General features: G+C 46.8%; 1 protein-coding gene across 13 annotated transcripts in view; it reads right to left on the bottom strand.

Annotated features, from left to right (window-relative positions):
• EP400 (E1A binding protein p400) overlaps positions 1-25,931 on the bottom strand; it is a 307,683-nt gene that overhangs the window by 106,616 nt on the left and 175,136 nt on the right. For all 13 annotated transcript variants that reach the window (XM_029619359.1, XM_029619360.1, XM_029619358.1 and 10 more), the window contains 4 exons: positions 19,096-19,190; positions 5,485-5,783; positions 4,297-4,499; positions 4,027-4,196 (listed from right to left, as the gene is read on the bottom strand). In XM_029619359.1, coding sequence (XP_029475219.1) covers positions 4,027-4,196; positions 4,297-4,499; positions 5,485-5,783; positions 19,096-19,190 — 767 coding nt within the window. The remainder of the gene's footprint in view (positions 1-4,026; positions 4,197-4,296; positions 4,500-5,484; positions 5,784-19,095; positions 19,191-25,931) is intronic.

Below are 25,931 nucleotides of genomic sequence, written 5' to 3'. Positions count from 1 at the left end.
ATAGGACACGATGTACACCTCTCTGACCGGACGTGAAAATTCTAAGGCATAGACATCACCTGCAGAACCCACTGATCTGTCGTGATTCTGGTCCACTCCTCAAAAAAACAGAGTTAATCTCCTCCCAATGGCATCGACCGAGGAGTGGACCAGCCTGGTCTGATTGAGAGGCTTTACCTCCCCTGGCTCCTTGTCTGGAACCATCTCAAGGAGGCCTATATGCTCCTAGAAAGAACTGCTGCCTTCCTACTTGTCTTTGGGAGGAAGTCGAGGAGCTCCTATTGGACTGAAATCTCCTCACATCCAAAAGCGAACGTGAGGTGAAAAAGTCTTCTTGCCGGGCTTCTTATCCTCTGACAACCTGTTCCCTTTGACTCTCCCCAAGTACTTCATCAATTGCTCAAGATCTTCCTCAAACAGTAGCTTTCCTTTAAAGGAAAGATTGCACAGCTGCGATTTGGACCACACATCAGCCGACCAATTATGCAGCCACAAAAGTCTCCATGCCACAACCACAGAGACCATATTCCTGGCAGACGTCCTGACCAAATCGTACAATGCATCCGTCACTTAGGTCATCACAGTTTCCCAAATGGGCTGTTTGATTGGCCTTGGCCAAAGGTCCCAACTCCTTCTCCTGCGCCCATCGCAGACAGGCCCACTGCATGAGGCTACTACAGACTGCCACTCGCAGACTTACAGCCGAGACCTCAAACATCCTCTTCAACTGAATCTCCAATTTCCTGTCTTGGACATAGACATCCTTCAAGGTGGCCGAACTCACCACTCACTCACTTCCAAGACCGCAGCATCCTCCTTCAGCATCATGAGTTCCAGCGACTCCTTGGCAAAGGGTACAATTTTGCCATTGCCCTATTGACCTTCAGCCCTACTTCTGGGGAGTCCCACTCCCGGGTCATCAGCTTCTTTACCTTCTTAGGAAGAGGAAAAGTTTTTGGAGGACCCAAAGGCCATCCCGGGCAGGGTCCACTCCCTCGTTATCTGACTCCTCCTGCACGACCTTAATTCCCAGCTCATCCAGGACCTGAGGAATCAGCAGATGCAACTCTTCCTTTCAGAACAAGTGTACCACCCTAGGATCATCCCTCTCCATTACTGGCAACTGCCTGACCTGTGCCATCTGGACAGATGCCCTCTGATCATCCACCGGATCAACTCCAGAAGCCCCCCTAAGGTTCCCTTTGTTCATCAGAATCCATAGAGGACTCTACATCCTCTCTTGAACCACTTCCTAGGCCCAGGAGACGGAGGATCCCCCCAGACTTCCCTGAAGGCCTCTTGTCGCGCCTCTTAGCCAAAAGCGTAGACTTTTGGGACAACTGCCACTTACTTCCTACCCACTTCTTGGCTAAAAATGCCTTGTGGAGGAGAAGGACAAAGTCTACAGAAAAAGACTACGACTCAGGGTCACTAACATCCCCGCTGACTGTCTCTTCAGCCGATTCTCCCATGCTGTCCCGGTCACCAAGAACTCTCTGCACCATTAGCAACAGTGGAGGAGGAGAATCCCCAGTCTCCATGGAAGCTGCATGCTAGCAAGCACACGGTACTTGCAAAATGGCCGCCATTCCCTCAGAATCCCCCAAGGTCTGTGCCACAACTCCTGAAGAATGGATGACCCAATGGGAAGAAGCCTCTGCAGAGGTTCTCTCAGCCCTGGCAATACAAGCGGTATACAACGCATCTGCAGAGAGACGTGATCCACTCCCTCCACAGATACGGCAAACCTTCCCGTGGTCAGTGGCCTGCGCCATGCAGTCGCATGCAACCAGCCACACCACGCGCTCAGACTTGGCCTACACATGCTCGCTTTCCTCCCCAGCTCACCCTCCTGCAAAGGCCCTCATGGCTCGCAGCCTGGACACCAGTTGTATGCACAAAGCAATGCTTCTTTCCTGGCTCTCGGCTGCAAACTCACCTTTTTTTTTTTTTTTTTAAGCTACAGCCCCCAAGGAAAGAAAAAAAGTGTACTTCCCTGTGTCCGCTGGCAGGCACCAGGGAGAGAACCACAGAAAAGCTGAGGAAACCAGAACCCCTGGCTTTCAGCCCTCTGGATGCTACAGGTCAAGGCTGCCAGGGATAACCAACCCCCCACTCACCCAGCTCTACCTCTGAAGGGCAGTCCACGAAGGCACCTAACACCTCGGGGAGCTAATTCTTCTTCTCTCTTTTTCATTCTTCTTCTATTTTATTTTATTTTTTTTTTAAATTCCAGATTGCAGGTTTCGCACCTCTACCATCTGCTGGAGACAGAGAAATACTGAGGATTGCAAGTGGCACTCTTGGTTATGTAGCAGTGTCTCAAAGTTTTTTTTTCTCTGCCTCCATCTGTTGGTAGGGATGCAAAACCCACTTGTCTGGACTGATCTATGATCAGGAAGAACGCATGTTCTGCGTGCTGTCAGAGTCTTTTGTACAGTGACATTCAGCAGCATTTATACTTATTTATTTTATTTTAAAATTACTTATATACTACCTAAAGTAGCAACCGAGGTGGTTTACAATAAGAACATACATAAAAATATTATAAATGAAATCCTTCATGCTAAAACTATCTCCTGTTACACTCAGAAGTAGGGCAAACAAGAACAAAAATTTGTAATATCCCCTAAGCACTTAAATATAACCATACTGCCAATGGCACTGGCCACATACAGTAATACTGCATTAGCTATGTGTCATTTACCACTTATTACTAATGTGGTACATATTACAGCCAAGAAACAAAAACTAGCAGACCACATCAGCCACACTTTATAGAGAAATAAAGCAACTTGAAATTACATAATGGGTGAACTTTAGTGTACAACAGATGTACCAGACATCAGATATCTTCCCCCAAGTCCACCTCCCCTCTTCCTCCTTTCTCTGTTTCTGTAGATAACACAGTTGTCATCCTGGTCCCATCAGCCCGTAACCTTGGAGTCCTCTTCAACTCCTCTCTCCCCTTTTCTATGCATATCCAAAACACTGCTAAAAAGGGGTTGTTTCTTTCTTTAACACTGCCAAAATCTGACTTTTCCTTTCGGAACACAGGGGATAGCGTTAGAGGGGATCTCCCTGCGCTGCTGCCGGCCCTGCTGTGAACAAAAATGGCTGCCGTTCCCATGCCCAAAATTGCCTCTCCCGCTTAAGGGCCAGAGGCTCAGGACACCGCAGCAGATCCAGGAGCAGGAAGAGAAGCACCCAAAGAGCCCTCGCCTCCCTTTATGTACCTGGAGCATAGGCCCTACCTATTAAGTCTGCAATCCCCCGCAGGCCTGGCAAGAAGTGCCACGCGCCATGCCTCGTGGTCCAAAGGGACGTCTGAGGCAGAACAACTTGTGCACGGCAAAAACTTACCCTCGCTGAGAGCCCGTCAGACAATTGCCCACACTGCCTCAGCTCTCTCACCTACCCAGTAAGCCCCTGCACGGCAAAGACAGAAACTCTGCTTTTTTTTTAAACTTTCTTCAATAGCTGACAAAAAAATAAATAAATAAAGGATACTTCCCTGTTCAACTGAATACATGCAGAGTCAAAGACAGGACTACCGCAACCTCGTGGGGGATGAGGGTTCTGCACCACCAGATGTCCACCCCCCCATGGCACCTCCGGATGAGTTAACAGAAGGGTCACCAACCTCCTGCTCATCCACCTCAAAACCAGGGGGGATGGCCCCACCAGGACCTAACAACCCTCTGGGAGGATAAGGAACTGATCTCCTTTTCTCTGTTTTATTTATATTTTTAGATCTTTCCAGATGGCAGGTTTTGCACATCTACCATCTGCTAGAGACAGAAAAATACTGATGGACTGCAGGAGGCACGCTATGTTAAGGTCAGCGTCAGTGAAACTTTGTCTGTCTCCATCTGCTGGCAGGGATGCAAAAGCCAGGAGTCTGGACTGATCTGGGTACGTACGTACGTATGTACGTACAGGGAACCCCCCCCCCCCCCCACCCCCGCATCCTCCAGACTAAGAGAACAGCTAGGAAGAGACTAAACCAGTAAAGGCTTTTCTTACTTGGCACTGCTCATGGTTTGCATTTTCATCTATCCTTATGTAGGTAAAACTCTGGAAGTTTAAGAACATCTCCAAGATGTCCATCATGAGCAGCATCTGGGAGAAGATCAGCACCCGGCGTCCCTCAGATTTCAGTTTCTGAAGCAGCACTGCCAGAGCTTCCAGCTTCCCTGGTTTTAAGAAAAGAAAAGGTTGAGGACTGTGAGGCAGAGCAGTTGCAGGTAATGCCTGGGGATCCCTTTCATCCTTCACACGGCTCATCCTGCGTACCTGAATCGCACTGCACCAAGCGCAGGTCAGGGAACTGCAGTAAGAGCGGCATGCTCTGCTGCCGCAGCCACTGCAAACAGGGAGCCCACTGCTGTGCCAGCTTCTGCTTCATGATCTTCCTTCTGCATGTGTATGAAGGGGGAGGATTCGCCACGTAGAGACATGGGGGAGCAGCTACTGCCGGTGGCACCACACAAATCACCCTGAGAGGTAAAAGTTTCACAAGATACAAAGGTTAAAAATGAAAGCAAAGACAAGAAACAGAGGAACAACCAGTTCACTTCAATCAATGTTTTTTCAAACCAAAAATATAAAAGTGTCAGATATCGTACCAAAATAACAAGTTTGTTTTTCTTGACCCCTCGCACTTGCAACACTTTATAACAGATAAGTCTCAGGCTAGTTAAAATATGTGTTCTAAGGAGTATTGGGTTGATAAGAATAAAATGACGCATAGCAGATTGAATGATCCCTTTCTCCTCCTAAATGTGGGCTGGAATGTTAAAAAAATATATATTTCTTTGTTGAAATTTTTGAATGTTTTATTTATGAAAATGCTTGATTATATCATTTCTTTGTAAATGTTATAACCTGATAAACATTAAATTAAAAAAATATATATATATATAAATATATATATATATATATATATATATAAAAGAACATCAAAATCCAGTTAAGAAAAACAAAGTTTCAACGACCTAAAAACATTTAGGGCAATAAAGAGATGAGATGTTTTCCATTTTAGAGGACAAAAGATGGGAGCCAGTTGGGAGCTTGAGGTCATCTGCTCCATCCATCTAACAGGACTGAGTATAAACGAACCACCCCGGGAAAATGTTTCAAGGAGATTTCACCATCTCAGATGGCCAAGTACCCTTATGATTAGAAAGTCTCCATGAAGTCTAGATAGCACTGCCTATGCCTTGTTGTATTGTAGAACTGATACATAGTAGAAATACTGAACTACATCATCTCTGTTGTAATTTAAGAGTTTACAGTATATAAATGTATAGAAAATTTACATATATTTCGGAATTGAGGATAATAGTGACTAGATATAGGCCTTCAATATGAATAAAGAAAAATATGAAAATAAATGTGTATGTGAGCATCTGCCACTGTGTTTTCAGCAAAGGGAATATCTTAAATACGGAGAGTCACAGTATTCAACAAGTTCCATACTACCTCTTCACCACGTGCTGCAGAGAGTCCTCCTGTTGCTCAGGACTTCGAATCAGGCGCTGCAGGGAACACTGCAGGCTCCCCAAAGCACCTGAAGGAAGCTGGCAGTTCACGAAGCCAGCCCACCCCCATGTGTTGCCCTTGATGGAACCCTGCGGTGGCGTCCCTCTGCGACAGGTCAAAGAGCAGGTGGCTAACAAGTCCCTGCCATACACCGGGGCTCGGGAACAGCGCCTCTCGTTGCCAGTGAAGATCCGCTCCAGGCGCTCTTTTAGAAGTCTGCTTTTTTCCTCCACCGACTCCTTTATTAGGAAAGAAAGAGGTTTTTGTTTACTAGTACAGCTTCAAGTGATCAGAAGGCTCCATAGCAACTGTGAAATTGTTAGCCCTGTTTGCAGGAGAAAGCAGAGCTGCTTACCTGTAACAGGTGTTCTCCCAGGACAGCAGGATGTTAGTCCTCACATATGGGTGATATCATTGGATGGAGCCCTATCACGGAACTCTTTTGTCAAAGTTTCTAGAACTTTGACTGGCACACTGAGCATGCCCAGCATGCCACCAACTCTGCATCCAGCAGGGGTCCCCCTTCAGTCTTGTTTGTAGCAAAAAGTACGAGCGAAAAATAAAATAATAAAAACGCAAGTGAACCCAACCCCGCAGGGTGGCGGGCGGGTTTCGTGAGGACTAACATCCTGTTGTCCTGGGAGAACACCTGTTACAGGTAAGCAACTCTGCTTTCTCCCAGGACAAGCAGGATGGTAGTCCTCACATATGGGTGAATAGCGATCTACAGGATGCCCAAATAGAGTGAATCAAGCAGCACCCAACGACGTGCAACAGGCACAACAACAGAGGTGCTGTTGGTTGTGAGGGCAGCCTGAATTTCACAGTGGGTCGTAGGTAAGAAGTTGGGTTTTTTAAACTGGAAACAAATTACGTAGGACAGACTGGTCAAAGACGGAATCTTGCCTGCCAGCCTTGTCGAGACAATAATGAGCTGTGAAGGTATGGAGAGAACTTCATTTAGCAGCTCTACAGATGTCAACAATAGGTACGGAGCAGAGGTGCGCCACTGACGTTGCCATGGCTCTGACCAAATGCGCTTTCACGCGTCCCTGTAGCGGAAGTCTTGCTTGTGGTAGCAGAAGGTAATACAGTCAGCCAGCCAGGTGGACAGGGTGTGCTTGCCCACCTGAACTCCCAGTTTGGTTTTATCAAAGGAGACAAAAAGTTGGGTGGACTTCCTATGGGCTGCAGTGCGGTCCAAATAAAAGGCAAACGCATGTTTACAATCCAAGGAATGCAGTGCCCGCTCACCTGGGTGTGAGTGAGGTTTTGGAAAAAAGGGAGGAAGTATTATAGACTGATTTAAATGGAAATCAGAAACTACCTTTGACAAGAATTTAGGGTGAGTGCGTAGTACCACACGATCGTGGAGAAATTTGGTATAAGGTGGGTATGTTACCAGTGCTTGTAGCTCACTGACTCTGCGAGCCGACGTTATAGCAACCAGAAAGATCACTTTCCAAGTGAGATGTCTAAGCACGCAGGACTGTAGGGGCTCGAACGGAGGTCGCAAGAGTCGTGCTAGTACATCATTGAGGTCCCATGCCGCAACTGGGGGACGCAGTGGAGGGTTCAAGCTGGAGTAAACCTCTCATAAAGTGCCCTACCAGGGGGCGCCGAAAGCAAGGCATCTCCTACCCTTTGTGATGAGCAGCTATGGCACTTATATGTTCTCAAATGGAGGAAGTTTGTAGCCAGACTCCGAGAGGTGCCAGAAGTAGTCCAGGAACCGTATTGTGGGGCAGGAAAAGGGATCTATTTCCTTTGTCATGCACCACAAGGAGAATCTTTTCCACTTGGAAAGATAAGATTTTCTAGTAGAAGGCTTCCGTGAAGCTACGAGGACCTCAGACACATCGTTAGAAAGGTTAAAGGATTATAGAATCAACCTTTCAACATCCATGCCATCAGAGACAGGGCGTGGAGGTTTGGATGACACAACAGTCCATCGTTCTGCATTATTAATGCTGGATCTGTGCCCAGGCGAATCGGTTGCTGGACTGAGAGATGCGTAGGATGGGAAACCAAATCTGTCGTGGCCAGTAAGGGGCTATGAGGATCACTGTGCCCCAGTCTTGTCGCAACTTCACGAGAGTCTTGGTGATGAGTGGAAGAGGAGGGTATGCATATAGAAGACCAGTGTTCCACGAGTGGGTGAAGGCATCCCTCGGTGGTGTTTCGCGGCTGCAGTGTAGAGTAGAATTGGTCTACTTTGCGGTTGTGAACTGACACAAAGAGGTCTATGTGTGGGCGGCCCCAGGGGTAGAAAATTCTGTTCGCTACAGTGGGATCTAGGGACCATTCATGGGGATGGAAGGTCCGGCTGAGATGGTCTGCCATCACATTGTCCACGCCTGCCAGGTAGGTTGCTCTCAGTAGCATGGAATGGGAAAGAGCCCAGGCCCAGATCTGTGCCCCCTTGCTTGTTGAGATACCACATTGCTACCTGGTTGTCTGTTTCAATTAGGATTACCTTGCTGAAAAGGCAATCCTGAAATGTGAATAGGGCATAGCAATTGCCTGGAGCTCCAGAAAATTTATCTGGTGATTTGCTTCTGCTCTGGTACAGGTTCCCTGGGTTTGCAGGTCATTGACATGGGCTCCCCAACCCAGGTTGGAGGCATCTGTGGCCAACATAATCTGAAGATCTGGAGTTTGGAAGGGTAGTGCTATCTGAAGATTGGAATCCTGTGTCCACCAAGCTAGTGAGAGACAAAGCTGGCTGGTTACGTGGACCATCTGTGACAGATTTTGGCTTGACTGGGACCACTGGGACTTTAAAGTCCATTGTGTTATTCTCATGGCTAATCGAACCATTGGGGTAACGTGAACTGTAGGTGCCATGTGTCCTAGTAAGGTCAGTAGGTGACGAGCTGAAGTGGTTTGGTGGGTCTGTGTTGCTTTGGCCAAGGTCGAAAGTGTGCGTCCTCGGTCCTTTGGGAGGAACGCTCTGGCTTGAATGGTGTTTAGATCTGCTTTGATAAACGAGATGGTGCGTGACGGAATCAGATGGGATTTGAGATAGTTTATGAGAAGTCCCAAGGATTGTAGCAGTTGTATGATAAGACGGAGGGATCGAAGTACTACCTCCCTGGATGGAGCTTTGAGTAGCCAATCGTCTAGATACGGATAGACATGGATACTGCGCTGTCTTAGGTAGGCTGCTACTACTGCCAGGCATTTCGTAAATACTTGGTGTGCTGACGCAAGGCCGAACGGCAGCACCCGGTATTGGAAATGCCTTCGACCTACTAGGAATTTGAGATATTTTTGGTGAGGAGGTGATATGGCTATGTGGGTATAAGCCTCCTGAAGATCTAGAGAGCAGAGCCAATTTCCCTTTTGCAGGAGAGGGAGCATGGTGCCCAAGGTGATCATCCTGAACTTTTCCTTGCGGAGGTGTTTGTTTAGGGTGCGGAGGTCCAGTATTGGATGTATGCTGCCTGACTTTTTTGGAATTAGAAAATATTGAGAGTAGAACCTTTTTCCTTGCTGCAGCTGGGAAACCAGTTCCACGGCATTGGACTAGAGGAGGATGGAGAGTTCTGTCTTGAGAAGTAGAGTGTGGTCAGTTAGACTCCATGCCGGACATGTTGGAGAGTCCAGTGGTGGTGTAAGGAGATTTAGATGGTAACCGTGGGCAACCACAGAAAGGACCCATTGGTCGGTGGTGATTGCGTGCCATTTGTTGGCAAAGTGGCACAGACGGCCTCCCACAGGTAAAATGGTTGGGGGGGGGGGGTGTTTGACTGCTGCTCTCTAGAAGGTTGTCAAAATCCCGACGCAGGACCAGTCTGAGGAGCTGGTTGGGCTTTTGGGGGCCTGTGTTGATGAGCCTGAACGAGTCAGGGACGGAGGAGGGTAATACCTATTTGGTTTATAGGTTAGTTTTCTAGGTTCTCGTCTAAATATTCTTTTGGCAGTAGATGAGAAGTCCAAAGGGACAGTGGACAGTTGGCACAAGGTTTCGTGGTGGTTTTTGAGTTGTGCCACTGTCTCCTGAATTTTGCAACTAAACAAATTGTCCCCTGTGAATGGAAGGTCTGCTAACCTACCTTGGACGTCTTGCCACAAATCAGAGGATTTGAGCCATGCCCAGCACCTGGTGCTTATTCCCGCTGCTGATACTCTGGAGGCAGTCTCGAAGATGCCATACACTGCTCTTACCTCGTGTTTCCCAGCATAGAGACCCCTCTGGAGGATGGAAGACAATCCTTCTTGGAATTGTTCAGGCAGGTTCTCCGTGAAGTCTTGGACTTGTTTCCAAAGATTCCTGGTGTATTTCATCATGTATAGCTAATAGGCTGCTATATGTGCCATCAGCATAGATCCCTGGAAAACTCTTTGACCGAAGGCATCCAAGGACTTTTGCTCTTTGCCAGGAGGAGCAGAAGAATGAGGCCAGGATCTCATAGATTTTTTTCTGGGCGGATTCCACCACTAAGGAGTGGTAGGGCAGCTCGCTCTTTTGGAAACCTGGAGCTGACTGAACAAGGTATGTAGTGTCGGTTTTCCTGTTAACTGGTGGTACCGTTCCAGGGTGTTCCCAGGTACGGTGTAAGAGGTCCAGTAGAACTTTGTGGACTGGAATTGCCATTACTTCTTTGGGGGCATTCACGAATTGGAGCACCTCCAGCATTTTGTGCCTGGCATCCTCCTCCGTTTGCAATTAAAAGAGGATGGCTTCAGACATCTCCTTTATGAAGCTGGCAAATGATAAATCTTCAGGAGGGGAGCGGCATCTTTCTTCAGGGGGTGAAGGCTCTGACAAAAGGTCTTCAGAATCTTGAGAGTCAGAGGAATCATCACCCCAAGGGTCGTATGGTGGATCTCCCCCAACCTGCGGGCCTTCAGACAGAGGCAGAAGAAAAATCCAGCCGGATCAGGAGGTGACACCGATGGAAATGAGGAAGGCATCGACTTAAGAGGAGGCAGCACTGAGGACGGTGATGGATCCGATGGCATCGGTGTCTTCAATGGCCGTTGGGGTGGGAGTAAACCGGATTGTCCAGGAATCGGTTCTGGCATCGGTGTCTCCCAGGACGGAGAAGAGGCACGGTCTGGTTCTTCCTCGTCTGAAGATAAGGGAATCGGGATCGATGGTTTCAGAGGCGCCGCTGATCCGGAAGGAACAGGCACCGATGGAAGTGCACCGATCAGGGTGTCCAATCTTTCGAGGAGTGGAGCCAGCATAGTAGGCACTGGATCAGGTGTCGGCATGGGAATCGGAGTCAGCGGTGATTAAAATCCTCAAAGCGCTTGAAGGACTGCCTCTTGGACCATCCAGTCTAATTCCTCCCGGAAGGCTGGTGTTGGTAACACAGCAGCTGGGATTGAGGGCTGAGTAGGCGTTGCCAGAGGGTCCACAGGAATTTGTGGAGTCTTGGCTCCCGGCACCATTGCAGGTGGAGACGCCTCAGTGTCCCAGGTCCAGAGGAGGATGGGAGCTCCTCTCCCCGGGACTTCTTGGACGGCGGTTCAGCCAATGTCGAAGGCGATGGTTTGTCGGTGCCGGCACTGGATGAAGCTTTGCGTCAGTGCCGATGACGGTGCTTCTCTCGGTGCTCAGCCCAGTCCTTCTCCGGCGCAGAGGTCATCCAAGCCTTTGAGTGGGATAATGCCGGTGACGGCCAGTCACCAGCGTCTCGATGTTGTTGAGACGTCGATGGAGACAGAGTCGATGAAGAAGAAAGCTTCCGACTCGGTGCACTCTTGGCTGGAGTCGATGGAGACGAGAGCTTAGAGGCGAACATGTGCTCCATCTTCTCTAGGCGGACGCGGCGGCCTTTAGGTGTCATTTGGGTACAATTAGTGCACTGCTGGACATCGTGAAAAGGCCCCAAGCAAAAGACACAGACGTCATGAGGGTTCGTAATGGACACAGTTTTCGGACACTCGGGGCACTTCTGATAACCAGTCGCCATTTTGAAAAAAGGGGGCGGTGCACGGTCGGTGGTCGTCGGGCACCGATGGAAATACTGCCACAAACCGGCTGCAAAGAATGTGGTAAACCTACCGGCATTAGAGGAGGTTGACAGTTGATGGGGGGCCCTGGGATGGGGCAAAATGTTTGAAATTTTGAGAAAAAGGTTCAGTGAGGAAAATTTGTGAGAAAATCCTACAGAGCTCCTAAGAACATCGAGGCAACTGCTGTGCGGAAAAAAAGAGACTGAAGGGGGGACTCCTGCTGGCTACAGGGTTAGTGGCATGCTGGGCATGCTCAGTTTGTCAGTCAAAGTTCTAGAAACTTTGACAAAAGTGTTCCGTGACAGGGCTCCATCTGATGATGTCACTCATATGTGAGGACTACCATCCTGCTTATCCTGGGAACATAAGAACTTGCCATGCTGGGTCAGACCAAGGGTCCATCAAGCCCAGCATCCTGTTTCCAACAGAAGCCAAACCAGGCCACAAGAACCTGGCAATTACCCAAACACTAAGAAGATCCCATGCTACTGATGCAATTAATAGAAATGGCTATTCCCGAAGTAAACTTGATTAATAGCCGTTAATGGACTTCTCCTCCAAGAACTTATCCAAACCTTTTTTGAACCCAGCTACACTAACTGCACTAACCACATCCTCTGGCAACAAATTCCAGAGCTTTATTGTGCGTTGAGTGAAAAAGAATTTTCTCTGATTAGTCTTAAATGTGCTACTTGCTAACTTCATGGAATGCCCCTTAGTCCCTCTATTATTTGAAAGTATAAATAACCGAGTCACATCTACTTGTTCAAGACCTTTCATGATCTTAAAGACCTCTATTATATCCCCCCTCAGCCGTCTCTTCTCCAAGCTGAACAGCCCTAACCTCTTCAGCCAACCCCAGCTCCTGAATTGCCTGCTTTCAGGGGGGATAGTCTCACTGAGACCTGCCAACCCCATGGGAGGCTGATTCTCTATAAGCTCTTGATCTGCAGATTTCCTCCTTTTTTTTCTGTAAAACAACTTTACTCTCCCTAGTGCACTGTTAAAACTATCCTCTCTTTCTATTTTCTCTCCCTTTTTTTTTTTTTTTTTAAGTCTAGCCTACACCTTAACTAAAAGTGCAGACCGCAGGTTTTGCACTACCTCCATCTTCTGGAGACAGAGAAATATTGAGGAGTTACAGGTGGCACACCAGGTTAAGAGGGGGTGCTTTACAAGTTTTTCTCCGTCTCCATCTGCTGGAAGGGAGGCAAAACCCAGCAGTCTGGAATGATCTGGGTACGTACAGGGAAATATTGGATGTTCCCTGTTGTAAGCTACACAAAGAAAGAGTAAGAAAGGCCTTGCTGGTGATAAAACATGAAGCCAAGAAAGATGAAAAATACAAAATTCTATGTACCATTCACAATCCATCTACTTTATGGCAGTGCATGGTACTTAGGATTTACCAACCATCAAGACAATTATGTCCCCATCTTTTTTTTTTTTAAATTTATATTTTATTGCGTTGAAGCAAAGACAAGCAAAAGTGAACAACAAAGCAACACATGACAAACGTATTGTCCTTCAACATTTTCAAACGTGATAAACATCTTTTATCCCCAGTCCCCACCCATCCCCCCACCTCCCTCACCATGAGTTCCCAGCTAATGACTTATAAGTAATAGCCACTGAAAACGGGCCGCTGCTGGTGATTGAGCATATACTCTGTTATAGTTCTGTTGTCCGAGAGAGGTAACATCACAAGTTAGTAAGATTAGGCAGTGTCCAAACTTTCCCAGTCCAAAAAGGGTTTCCAAGTATCCCGGAAGAGGGTTTGAGTTCTGTGTAAATCCGCTGTGATTGCTGCCATCCGACATATGTAATGGACCTTTTGCTGTACTCGTGGAAGTGCAGGAAGCACAGGCTGCTTCCAATGTTGTGCTATAACCATTCTTGTAGCAATAAAAACCTGTTGACATAATAAAGTTTGGTGTTTGGTCATATCTTTGTGCGGCAAGCTAATGAGCATGAACCCAGCATTTAAGAGATCAGGGACTTGTAGTACCTGCTCCAACCATCTCGCCACCTGGATCCACAGAGAACGCACCTGTGAACAGGACCACCACATATGCATGTACGTGCCACAACTGCCACAGTTTCGCCAACATTTTGCACTGAGGGTGGGATAACGCTTATGGAGAACATGAGGAGTTAAGTACCATCTGGTAAGCATCTTGTAACAGTTTTCCTGCATACTCGCTGAGACAGAACACTTTTTTACTATAGTATATAATTGTAACCATTCCTCATCCGTAATGGCCCTCTCCAAATCCTGTTCCCAAGCTGTAGTATGTGGGAAGCTCTCACCTGCACCCTCAGACAAGAGAACATATATTTTAGAAACCATTCCCCGCTTCTTATCCACATCATCACAGTAATGTTCAAATAGGGTTTTACCCTGGGCAATGGAGGGGTGTACAGGAGCACTTGTGAGAAAATGGGAAATTTGAAATCCTGTAAGAAAGTCTGTGGCAGGTAGCTGATATGCGCTCTGAAGTTGAGGCCAAGTCATAGCAGAGCCGCCCCCCAAGAAGTGCCCAATTTGGAACAGGCCTCTAGACTTCCAACCCCGGAAAGAGGGATTATGATGCCCGGCAGGGAAGTTGCATAAATGAGTAAGGTGCGTAGAATAGAAATACTGGCGGGTGCCTATAATTAGTTTCTTCCACTTATACCATAAGCGTATAGTGGTGTTAATGGATGGAGATAATGCATCCACAAAAACCCATGTATCGCGTGGCTGCCAGGCCAAGGCCGCTAGTGGCATATGCCCCAAGATGCGGTCTGCAAAGGCGACCCATTGTTTGGCTGTGGTGATCCTATGGCAGTCTGTGATCACAAGTAACTGAGCCGCCACATAGTATTTCGCTAGATGAGGCACTCCCAAACCTCCCCTGTCCCTAGGTAAATATAACAAACGACGTGATAGTCTTGGGGGTCGCCTGCGCCAAATGAAATCAAATAAGATCTTCTGCCAGGACTTCAACAAAGCAGAGCTGAGATGAATAGATAGGGTGATAAACAAATATAAAATCTGGGTAAAATGTTCATTTTTACAATAGCTATGCGCCCCATCCACGAATGGTGACCCCTGTCCCAAGCCTGTAAGTCTTTCCTAATTTTACCCAAAAGGGGTGTGTAATTGAGGTCGTATAAGGCATCAAGGTCAGCCCCAATATGCACCCCAAGATATTTAATGGCACCTTTTGCTATCTTAAACGGGTATAGCCGTTGTAAGTCCTGTATAGTGTTAGGGTCGACTGATACATTGAGAATCTCGGATTTATCTAGATTGATTTTAAAACCGGAGACCGCACTAAAAGCAGTGAGCTCAGAGGTGATTTCCCGGAGGGAGGTGTTAGGGTTGGTGACAGTCATGAGAATGTCGTCTGCAAAGAGAGACAATTTCATGTGGAGATCCCCTAGACTGACACCCGTGATTTTAGCAGAGTTACGGATTCGCGTTGTAAAAGGCTCTAAAAAGAGTGCAAACAATAAGGGCGAGAGCGGACATCCCTGTCGAGTCCCACGTTGTACCGGGAACTCAGTTCCATATCCCCCATTAACCTTTATGCGCGCAGTGGGAAGATGATATAGTACATGAAGCCACTGTAGATAGACAGGCCCAAAATTCATTTTGTCTAAAGTGGCAAACAGGAACTCCCAGTGCACTAGATCAAATGCCTTTTCTGCGTCAATAGCCAGGAGCAACAACGGCATGTTCTGTTTCTTAGCCCACCACAGAATATCAGTGACCTTACGCACATTATCTGCCGCCATTCTTTGCGGGATAAACCCTACTTGATCCCTGTGGACCATCCCCGGGAGGACTATATTGAGACGTGCTGCTAGTATCTTCGCCAAGATCTTTAGATCCAGGTTAATGAGGGATATCGGTCTGTAGGAACTGCAGAGAGTGGGGTCCCTACCTGGTTTTGCCAACACAGTGATGCCGGCTGAATTCGTGTGTGGGGGTAAAAAATCCCCCTCCCGCAAACTATTAAAATAAGTCACTAAGGGCGTAAGAAGGGATGCGCTGCATTTCTTATAATACGCACTAGAGAAGCCGTCGAGACCCGGGGCTTTGCCGGCCTTTAGATCTCGAATGGCCGCCTGAACCTCCGCTACATTAATCGGCTCATCAAGAGTAGCCTGCTGTGCTACAGTAAGACCCGGTAGTTGTAAATCCGTTAGGTACTGCCCAATGGACTGGGCTGATATAGTATCATCTTTTTTATAGAGGGACTCATAGAATTTGGTAAAACACCCTCTAATCCCCGCTGAAGAAGTGACATACCTCCCTTCTGGGTTCTTTATCTTGGCGATATTGTTCTGTATAGAACGCTGTTTCAGCTGGCGAGCCAATATGCGGCCTGCTTTATTGGAGCCCTCAAAGAATTTTTGGTGAGTACGCTCCAGAGCGTGTGCAACCCAGGCGGCATCCAGCATGTGCAATTCTGTGCGTACTGCACTCAACAGTCGTAACAATTCAGGGTTTAAGGTGCATGCATGCTGACGAGCCAACCCGCTCAACCTACCAAGAAGTTCTGTTCTGCGCTTTTCTCTGGCTTTTTTCCCCGCAGTGGCAAGTGCAATGAGCTTCCCGCGAATAACTAATTTAGAGCATTCCCACAAAGATCCTGCCGCTGCTACGGAGCCCGTGTTATTTAGAAAATACTCTTCAAGGTATTCATTAACTACCCGACACTGCTCCTCGTCCCCCAGTAGCTCCTCTCGTAACCTCCAATATCGAATGCCCATGTCCACCGTGGACAGAGTCAGCGTCACCCATACCGGAGCGTGGTCTGACCACGTGATGTCTCCTATCCCCACGTCCGCTACCTGGTTCTGCAACCCCTTGTCTACCAGAAAAAAGTCTATCCTGGAGTAGGATGTGTGGGGGTGTGAAAAGAAAGTGTACATTCTTGAAAAGGGGTTTCGCGAGCGCCATATATCTACTAACCCCCAGAGAGAAATCACGTTGGTCAATTCAGAGGAGGCTGCCCAACTGTCTGCTTTCAGGCGATGGGATGTATCCATTCTCGGATTGCGTACCAAATTATGATCACCCCCCCACAGTACCTGACCTTCTATATAGTGGTTCAATTTATCCACTAAAGAGCGCAAGAAACATCCTTGGTCTCTATTGGGGGCATAGATATTAATGAGCGTGTATACATGCTGGTCTAGCTTGATCTTTAAGAAAAGATACCTCCCATTGGGATCCGCTATGTGAGATACATATGTATATGGTATGGAGCTGGCCATCAGAATGCCCACCCCAGCATACTTATTGCCACGGGTGCTGGCTGCTAAATACACGTGTGGGTAACCCGCCAGCTGCAGCAGGCGTTCATGGTGCCTACGCAAGTGCGTTTCCTGGATAAAGGCTATTGATACCTGTTGTTGTTGCAAATCCCTCTGCAAAAGGTGCCTCTTTTTGGGGGAATTAAGGCCCTTAACGTTAAGGGACCACACCTTCATCGCCATACAGATAACACGACACTCCCACCAGCGTCCTTACAATGTCCCCCCCCTCCCGCCAGACAGCAGATTGTAGAAAACTGAACAAAGCATAACAATAGTGCGAACTCATGGTCCCCCTACCCAACCTTCCCGATCCCCCCAATACACATGTATCCTCGCCCTGGATACCTACAATCTGAGAACGTGAACACACCATCGAGCACTAAGCTCAACCCGCTCAATATTCGCGTACTAGAGCGTATTTGTCCCGATCATCATGTTAAATAACAAGGTTAAACTTGAGGGAAAACAAATCCTGCCGAGGACTTACGCAGCAAGATAATGTCCTGTATTAATGAGAGATGAAGCGTTGCAATTTCTGAAAGCTGCAAGCATCAATGCGGCACAAAGAATCAATCGTCCAATCGCAGACCTCAGGAACCAGAGCCCTGATTAGACTTCTGTCGAGCCAGGCGGTTATTATTGCCCACTCTCCGCCACCCGGGTGTAGTAGTCATCCGATAGGGTAGTTCTTCCGGCTTACTGGCAGGCAGGGCATGAGGGATGTTAGCTTTATTGAAGGCCTCCTTCGCTTCCGCCAGTGTCTTGAGGCGATACGTGACCCCCTCAGTAGTGAATAAAAGCCCAAAGGGAAATGTCCATCTGTAGCGGATCTGCTTCTCCTGCAGGATCGTTGTCGCAGCTCGCAGTTCATAGCGCTTGCGGAGTGTGGAGGCTGCCAAATCCACGAAGATGCTTACTTTGTGGCCTTCCCAGACCCACTCACGCTGCTTCCTGGACACCAGATAAATTCGCTCCTTCTCCCGAAATATCTGCATACAGAGCAGTATGTCCCTGGGCCGATCTCCGTTGCGAGGGCCTTGCACCCGATGCGCTCTTTCAACGTTATAGGTGAGGGAGGGCCGTTCCTCGTCCGCACCAGCTGGCGGCTCCGCCTGCATAATAAAACGAAGCAATCGAGTAGCCACCTCCCTGCAGTCTGTGAAAGCTGGCGTCTCAGGGATCCCCCTGATACGCAAGTTATTGCGACGTGACCTATTCTCTAGGTCTTCTAATTTTTCTTCCATACTCATGTGCTCCGCCCTGCTTACTTTTTGCAATTCGCGAGTTCGATGCGTAAATTCCTCCTGTGCTTCCATCCTGGTATCCAGTTCATCGACCCGCCGGCCCATTGAGGCTAGATCCTCCTTAACATCCGCTATCAGGGTCTGTAACTCCTGTTTGTGTTGCCGCATATCGGCACGTAGTTCTATGAACCATTCTCGCAACTCTGAGCGAGAAGGTAGATCATGCAGAGACTGCGGCGCCGCGTGTTCGAGCTCGTGCGCCACGTCTCCCTCAGCGGCCTGCTCCGCTGCAGGGGTGTCGTCTGCGACGTCCATTTTCTCGTAGGCGAACTGTTTTAAGTTCACATTTTTTTTCTTCCCCGCCATCTCGAACCGTCGGAGAAGCGGGATCGCCGATTTGCGCGGAAAAAATAGAGCGTTTGCAGCTGATCAGAGCGCAAATGTACAGGGCAGAGCCGGGAGCGAACGCCTAAGCCGCCATGCCCGCTGGTGACGTCATCACGTCCCCTATGTCCCCATCTTTTGTCTTGCCAGACTAGATCTTACTCAATGCCGAGCCTTTTCAGTTGCAGGCCCTTCTGTACAGAACTCCCTTCCAGACAATCTCAGATTAACTCCCTCCAGCAAAGACTTTAAGAAACTTTAAAAAACGTATTTATTTAAACTTGCTTTTAATTAATCTCTGTATTTTAACACTTTGTTTCTTACACTGATATGATTATTTTGTTTTAACTTGTGTAATGTATTTTTATTATGCATGTGTAACACTGTAAACCGCTTGGGTCTACACCTCCATTGTATCACTGTGATGGCAAAACCGAATGACTGTATATAAAACTCGATAAATAAAATAAATAAATACATAAATATGAGTTTTTAAATAAGTAAATAAATGACAGCAAGTGCATAAATTCCTCATCAAATAGCAGCCACTGCACAACTCGGAGCCTGAGAATGCCTTGCAGTGGTTACAGGTGTTTAACATGCCTTGATATTAAGAACCATTTTGTTACAGTCCCTATACCTGAGTTGAGACTCCTGCAGCAGGTGCCAGTTTAGACAATGCTCCCTGGTCTCCTGATGCAGAGCTGGCAAGTGTGGCTCTCCCTGCGATACCCCCTAAAACGATGACAGAAATGCAGAGTTTTCAGTTTGAAACACTACCACTATAATAATGTTATTAAATATCACAGTTCTGCTGCTAGAAAGATGCTGGAAGTTCATCAGTCAAGGTGGTTAAGATTCATTTTCACTAAGGGGTGAATTTTCAAAAGGATTTACACGTCTAAATGTATTTACTATTGAAGCAACTTTCAAAAGCCATTTACCCATGTAAAGTGCTCTTCCGCAAGTAAATCCTATGGACAATTCAATTGAATATATTGTAGAAATGTTTAAAAGGCCGCTTACATGGGCACAGTGTATTTACATGTGTAAAACCTATTTTTAATCATGTAAATGCTTTTGAAAATCAGGCCCTTAGAGCGCAAGCTGACTGACCGAACAGAACTGAGCAGCAATGCATTCATGCAGAGCAGGCAGAGTGCCAGGAAAAATATCTGTAGATAGTGAGGGAAAGAGAACAGGGGAGTGGGAGAGGCACAGAGGGGAACAATTCCAAGCAGTTTGTCCACTGTGATGGACCACACCTTTATCGGTTACTGCCTCCAAGCTCCCTTCTGTACACACTTTGCCTGCCTCTCTCAGAACCAAAAGAATGGAGAATAAGGCTCTGGGACCACATGAAAATAAAACAAAACTCTCCCAGGCAGAATTAGGCTTCCACAATCCTCTCCTTATTAGATAAGCAAGTGTTTCTTACATCTCTACAGCAGCTACCAATATTACCCGAGTAGCTGAGATGAAGAGTTCACTATTGCTCAGAGTTACTCGTTCTTGACTTAATCTTCCTGCTGCATTTGCTCCTCTTTATACTCCTATTACACAGTGAACAACACCTGAGCTACAGGAAAACTGGTTCTTACCTGCTAATTTTCATTCCTGAAGTACCCCAGATCAGTCCAGACAAGTGGGTTTATGCATCCCTACCTGCAGATAGAGGCAGAGAACTACAAACTTTGAGGCACTGCTACATAACTAAGAGTGCCACCTGCAGTCCCTCAGTAGTGACCTGTACCCAAGCCAACTATAGAGTAACAATTTCTCAACAACCTTCTAAGTGAGGGCAAGCAGCAAACCCAAAGGTTGGAGCCCCCACAAATATATATATATATATATATATATATATATATATATAGATATATATATATATATATATACATATACATATATATATATATATATATATATATATATATATATATATATATATATATATATATATATATATATATGCATATAGCTATCAAAAAAAGTTTTGGCTATGTTGTCTCCACCAGTGCTGTAACTATTATATATATACAAAGAACCCCCCAAAAAAAATTTTTTTGGAGAAAAACAAGCACCCTTATTATTCAATAAATTATCTCAAAAATATAATATTTCATAAAATTATTTCTTTTTATTGAAAATTTAACAATAGCTTATCAACACATCATAAAGTACATATTAAATAATTAATTGATTACTTCAAAAATTAATGTTAAGTCCATATAATTATATCCCTCAACCTTCTCCTATGTCTTATCTCAATCTTACCCTTTACCGGACTTGATATTCCCTAACCACATTGATGTACTGATCGGTCATTCATAATGAATACACCATTTAAATTTGAAAAAACGTATCTCAAATTATTCAAATTTGAATCCTACATCGATTTATTAATCTATTAATTAGATTGGCGAAACGAGGTCCTTGTCGGGATAGAAGATAGAATCAGCTGAATGAAATACACCATTAATATAAAATTAATAAATCGATGTAGGATTCAAATTTGAATAATTTGAGATAAGTTTTTTCAAATTTAAATGGTGTATTCATTATGAATGACCGATCAGTACATCGTGGTTAGGGAATATCAAGTCCGGTAAAGGGTAAGATTGAGATAAGACATAGGAGAAGGTTGAGGGATATAATTATATGGACTTAACATTAATTTTTGAAGTAATCAATTAATTATTTAATATGTACTTTATGATGTGTTGATAAGCTATTGTTAAATTTTCAATAAAAATAAATAATTTTATGAAATATTATATTTTTGAGATAATTTACTGAACAATAAGGGTGCTTGTTTTTCTCCAAAAAAAATTTTTTTGGGGGGGTTCTTTGTGTGTGTGTATATATATATATATATATATATATATATATATATATATATATATATATATATATATATATATATATTCATATATATATATATATATATATATATATTCATATATATTCTGACAGTTCTTCCCAGTAAGCATGCCAGAACATGGACTTGATGTAATGATCTTGAGAACATTAAGGGACTGGGTCTCTGGACTGATCTGTGGTACTTTAGGGGGTTGGGAGAGTGAGGGACAGTGCATAATACGCAAGTATAAGTCGAGCCAGCTAATTTATGCCTATTTTTTGGCATACATTTCTTGACTTATACATGAGAATATACAGTACTTCCCCTGAACACGCTCTCTATTCACTACCTGTACTATCATGCCAATAACTGAACGCGACACGTGTCCAGAATTGCCGCTTGTTTGCATCAGACACTGCAATGAGACACCATGAAAGCTTCCGTGATGGGGCGAAAAAAATTCTAAAGCATAACCGCCCCTTATTACCTCTAAGCTCAATCGACATCCACCATGACATCTGCTGGGTCTTCCTGATCTAACCCTGGACCAACCCCAAGACCATCTTCCAGGTCATCCAGGTCTGAATCATGAGCTGCCAGGCCCCTCAGGATGGTGCAGGCCCAGCTGGCGACGGAGGTTCCCTGACCCTGGCCAAGGAGTCCCTAGGCCTCTGCAGCAGGACACGACGGCTGACAGAAATGTCCTTTTATAGCCAGTGCTTTTCCTGGTTAAAAAAGGCCTTATGCATAAGCAAGACAAATTCTGAGGAAAACTCCACGTCATCCTCTCCCCTATCGGACCCAGAGCTCACATCTCCTTCCCCCACAGAATTGTGGAGACAACAGGGGAGGGAAGTCCCTGGGCTCCCTGGAGTGTCACCTTCCAAGCTGTAGCCCTTCTTCTGCGTGACAGGTTGTTTAGGCTCCCAGTATTGATCCTGACAGGGCAAGGGAACCTGTGGCTCTCCTCCCCAGAGGGCCCCTCCCTTCCAGAAATGAATCATGGAATACCGCCGCTGCATTCAGCTGTCCCCGAGCCAGGCCACTGGCCTGACAAGCTTTCCTGCACTGGGAAACCGCTGTCGGTGCCATCTTGTCTCCATGTGGCAGACCTGCCGCAGAGGAACAGAAGTCGTGTGGAGAGCGGGAGAAGAGAGGAACACCTCCCAATGCAGCCTCCGGCTCCCCAAGCAGCCTGAAGCTTTCCGATGCTGGGAAATCACTGTCGGAGCCATCTTGTCTCCATGCAGCTGGGCCTGCTGCAGAGGCACAGAAGCTGCTTGATCGCGGTGCGCAGGAAAGGAGGGGAACATGGCCCAATGCAGCATCTGGCTCCTCAAGCAGCCCAAAGCTGTGAACAGAGGAGCTACATTGTTCCATTCCCCAGCCAGGCCTGCCCCGATGATCAAACCAGAAACAGCCCAAGTGGTTGTTGGTGAAAGAAAAATGTAACACTTTTTTTTTTCTTTAAAGAAACAGCAGCCACAGCAAAGGAAGAAACTCAAGTGAAAAAAGGAATACTTCCCTGCTGCTGGCAACACCTCTGGGAAGGTCCCTTCAGGGGATAAGAGGGAACCAGGACTCCTGGTTTACAGATCCCTGGTTCTGCTGCGGGCTAAAGCTGATAAGAAAGTTGGTTCTTACCTGCTAATTTTCGTTCCTGTAGTACCACGGATCAGTCCAGACAGTGGGTTATGTCCCCCTTCCAGCAGATGGAGACAGAGAAAAACTTGAAGGGCACCCTCTCTTAACCCGGTGTGCCACCTGCATCTTTTCAGTATAAAAAATATCCAAGCCGAATATAAGAATATTAATAATAAACATAGCAATAACAACGAATCAAGCAGTAATAGGACTGTAACTGTAAGAATGCAAAAATGCAAAAAATTGAGAGCAACTTGCGTTATTTTTATGTTTTTATTAGTGTTCCGCATTGAAGATTGAATATAAGCGCGGACTCCAAACACCCACTCCCCAGGTGGGCATCTAGACTGATCCATGTTACTACAGGAACGAAAATTAGCAGGTAAGAACCAATTTTCTTTTCCCTGTACGTACCCAGATCAGTCCAGATTGTGGAATGTACCAAAGCTTCCCTAAACAGGGTGGGACGTTGAGAGTCCCACGCGAAGAACTCCACTACCAAAATTGCTGACATCTAGAGCCTGAACGTCCAAGCAGTAGTGACGAGCAAATGTATGTAACGTCTTCCAAGTAGCAGCTCTACAGATTTCCTGTGTTGAAACCAACTGGCATTCAGCCCAAAAAGCCGCTTGGGAACGAACTGAATGTGTAAGCGGAGGAAATAGCTTCTTTCAACCATCGGGCAATCGTAGTTTTAGAAGCTTTCTGACCTCTCTTGGGACCACTCCATAAGACAAACAAATAATCCGAAACTCTGAAAGGATTTGTGACCTTCAAATAGGGTAATAAGGCACACCTGACATCCAAACGATGAAGTTCTCTCGCATTTGGGACGTAGCCGTTAAGTCTGGAAAAGCTGGGAGCTCCACTGATTAATTTAAATGAAAAGTTGAGACCACCTTCAGCAAGAAGGAAGGGACTGCTCTGAGAGATACGCCCGAGTCAGTAATTCTTAAAAAAGGTTCTCTACAAGAGAGGACCTGAAGTTCTGAGATTGTGAGCCGAGCATATCGCCACTAAAAATACTGTTTTTAACGTGAGATCCTTCAACGTCGCCTTCCTAAAGGGTTCAAATGGAGGATCACACAAGACGCGAAGCACCAAGTTAAGATTCCAGGATGGGCAGACAGGGCGTACAGGAGGAATCAAATGTCTTACACCTCTGAGAAAATGCACAACATCCAGATGCGAAGCCACTGAGTTAGCAACAAGAGAGCCCAGGGCCACCATGTGCACACGAAGTGAATTAAAAGATAAACTCCTCGGTCACGACACCAGGACTCGAAAACTCTCCACACCCTAACATAAGAGAGAAAGGTAGACATTTTCCTGGCTTGCAAAAGAGTAGTTTTGACCTCCTCCGAATACCCTTTCTTCCTCGATCTGCCTGGTCGAAAAATATAGGGCCTTGCCGCAGAAGACGTGGAATATGCCCAAGACCTAGGGGCCCGCCCACCACCAGGTTGATGAGATCCGTGAACCACGGTCATCGGGGCCACCCCGGAGCCAAGAGAATCACACTGCCTGGATGAACTTCTATCCTGCACAGAACTTTGCCCACTAACGGCCAAGGAGGGAACACATACAAGAGAACAGAGGTTGGCCAGGGGAGCACCAGCGCATCGATTCCCTCTGCGCCATAATCGCTCCTGCGACTGAAAAAGCGAGGGGCCTTGGCATTGTCCCGTGTCGCCATGAAGCCCATGTGGGGTGTCCCCCACCTGAGTGAGATGAGATCCATTGCTTGGTCGGAGAGTTCCCACTCTCCTGGATCTATGCGTTTCAGACTCAGGAAATCTGCCTGTATGTTTTCTTTGCAGGCGATGTGAGATGCCACTAACAGCGCAAGATGTTTTTCCCCCGATGCCATGAGATGTTCTGCCTCTTTGGCTACAGCTTGACTTTTGGTGCCTCCTTGATGGTTGATGTAGGCTACCATTGTCGCATTGTCGGACAGAACTCGAACCGCCTGATTGTGCAGCAGCGGGAGAAAGTGCCTCAGGCGATTGATCGACCAGCTGGTTTCTTCCTCAGACCAATGGCCCTGCACAGAGTGGGACTGACAGACTGCTCCCCAGCCAGAAAGACTGGCATCTGTTGTCACCACTATCCACTTCGGAACTTCGAGGTCCACTCCTCGAGACAGGTTGCGCGGGCACAGCCACCACCCAAGCCTGAACCTAGCGGGAGCAGTAGAGGGAACTGGAACTCCTTCAACTTGGGGCCCCAATGGGAAAGCAATGCTTGTTGTAATGGCCTCATATGAGCAAACACCCAGGGGACCACTTCCAAAGTGGATGCCATGGAGCCGAGGACCTGTAGATAGTCCCAGGCTTTGGGAGGCTGGAGCGACAACAAGCGCCGTACTTGCTCCATTAATTTGTTTCTTTGGTCCAAGGGGAAGAAGACTTTCCCCACGCTGCTATCGAAGCGGGTGCCCAGGAAGTCCATCGTTTGAGAAGGGACAAAGTTGATCTTGGCTTGATTGATCACCCAGCCAAGTGATTCCAGGAGCTTGACGATGTTGCTGATAGGTTCTATACAGAGAGCCTTGGACTTCGCCCCGATGAGCCAATCGTCGAGATAGGGATGAATTAGAAGGCCTTGCTTCCTCAGGGCTGCTGCTACAACCACCATAACCTTGGTGAAAGTGCGAGGGGCCATAGCCAGAACGAATGGCAGTGCGCAGAACTGGAAATGCATACCTAGGATCATGAAGCGGAGAAACTCGTGATGATCCTCGCGGATGGGTATATGTGACTCCATCAGATCCAGGGACACCAGAAATTCGCCCTTGCAGACCGCCGCTATCACGGAACAGTGTTTCCATGCGGAAATGTGGGATCTTGAGAGCCTTGTTTACCTTCTTCAGGACCAGAATAGGCCGGAAGGACCCCTCTTTTTTTGGAACCACGAAATAAATGTTCTCCATTCCGCTTGGGGAACAGACTGTATTGCCCCGAGAGCAAGGA

The sequence above is a fragment of the Rhinatrema bivittatum genome, chromosome 11 (assembly GCF_901001135.1).
Source record: "Rhinatrema bivittatum chromosome 11, aRhiBiv1.1, whole genome shotgun sequence".
NCBI classification, from domain to species: Eukaryota; Metazoa; Chordata; class Amphibia; order Gymnophiona; family Rhinatrematidae; genus Rhinatrema; species Rhinatrema bivittatum.
The sequence above is the reverse complement of the archived record's forward strand: the minus strand, read 5'-3'. Positions and strand labels throughout refer to the sequence as shown.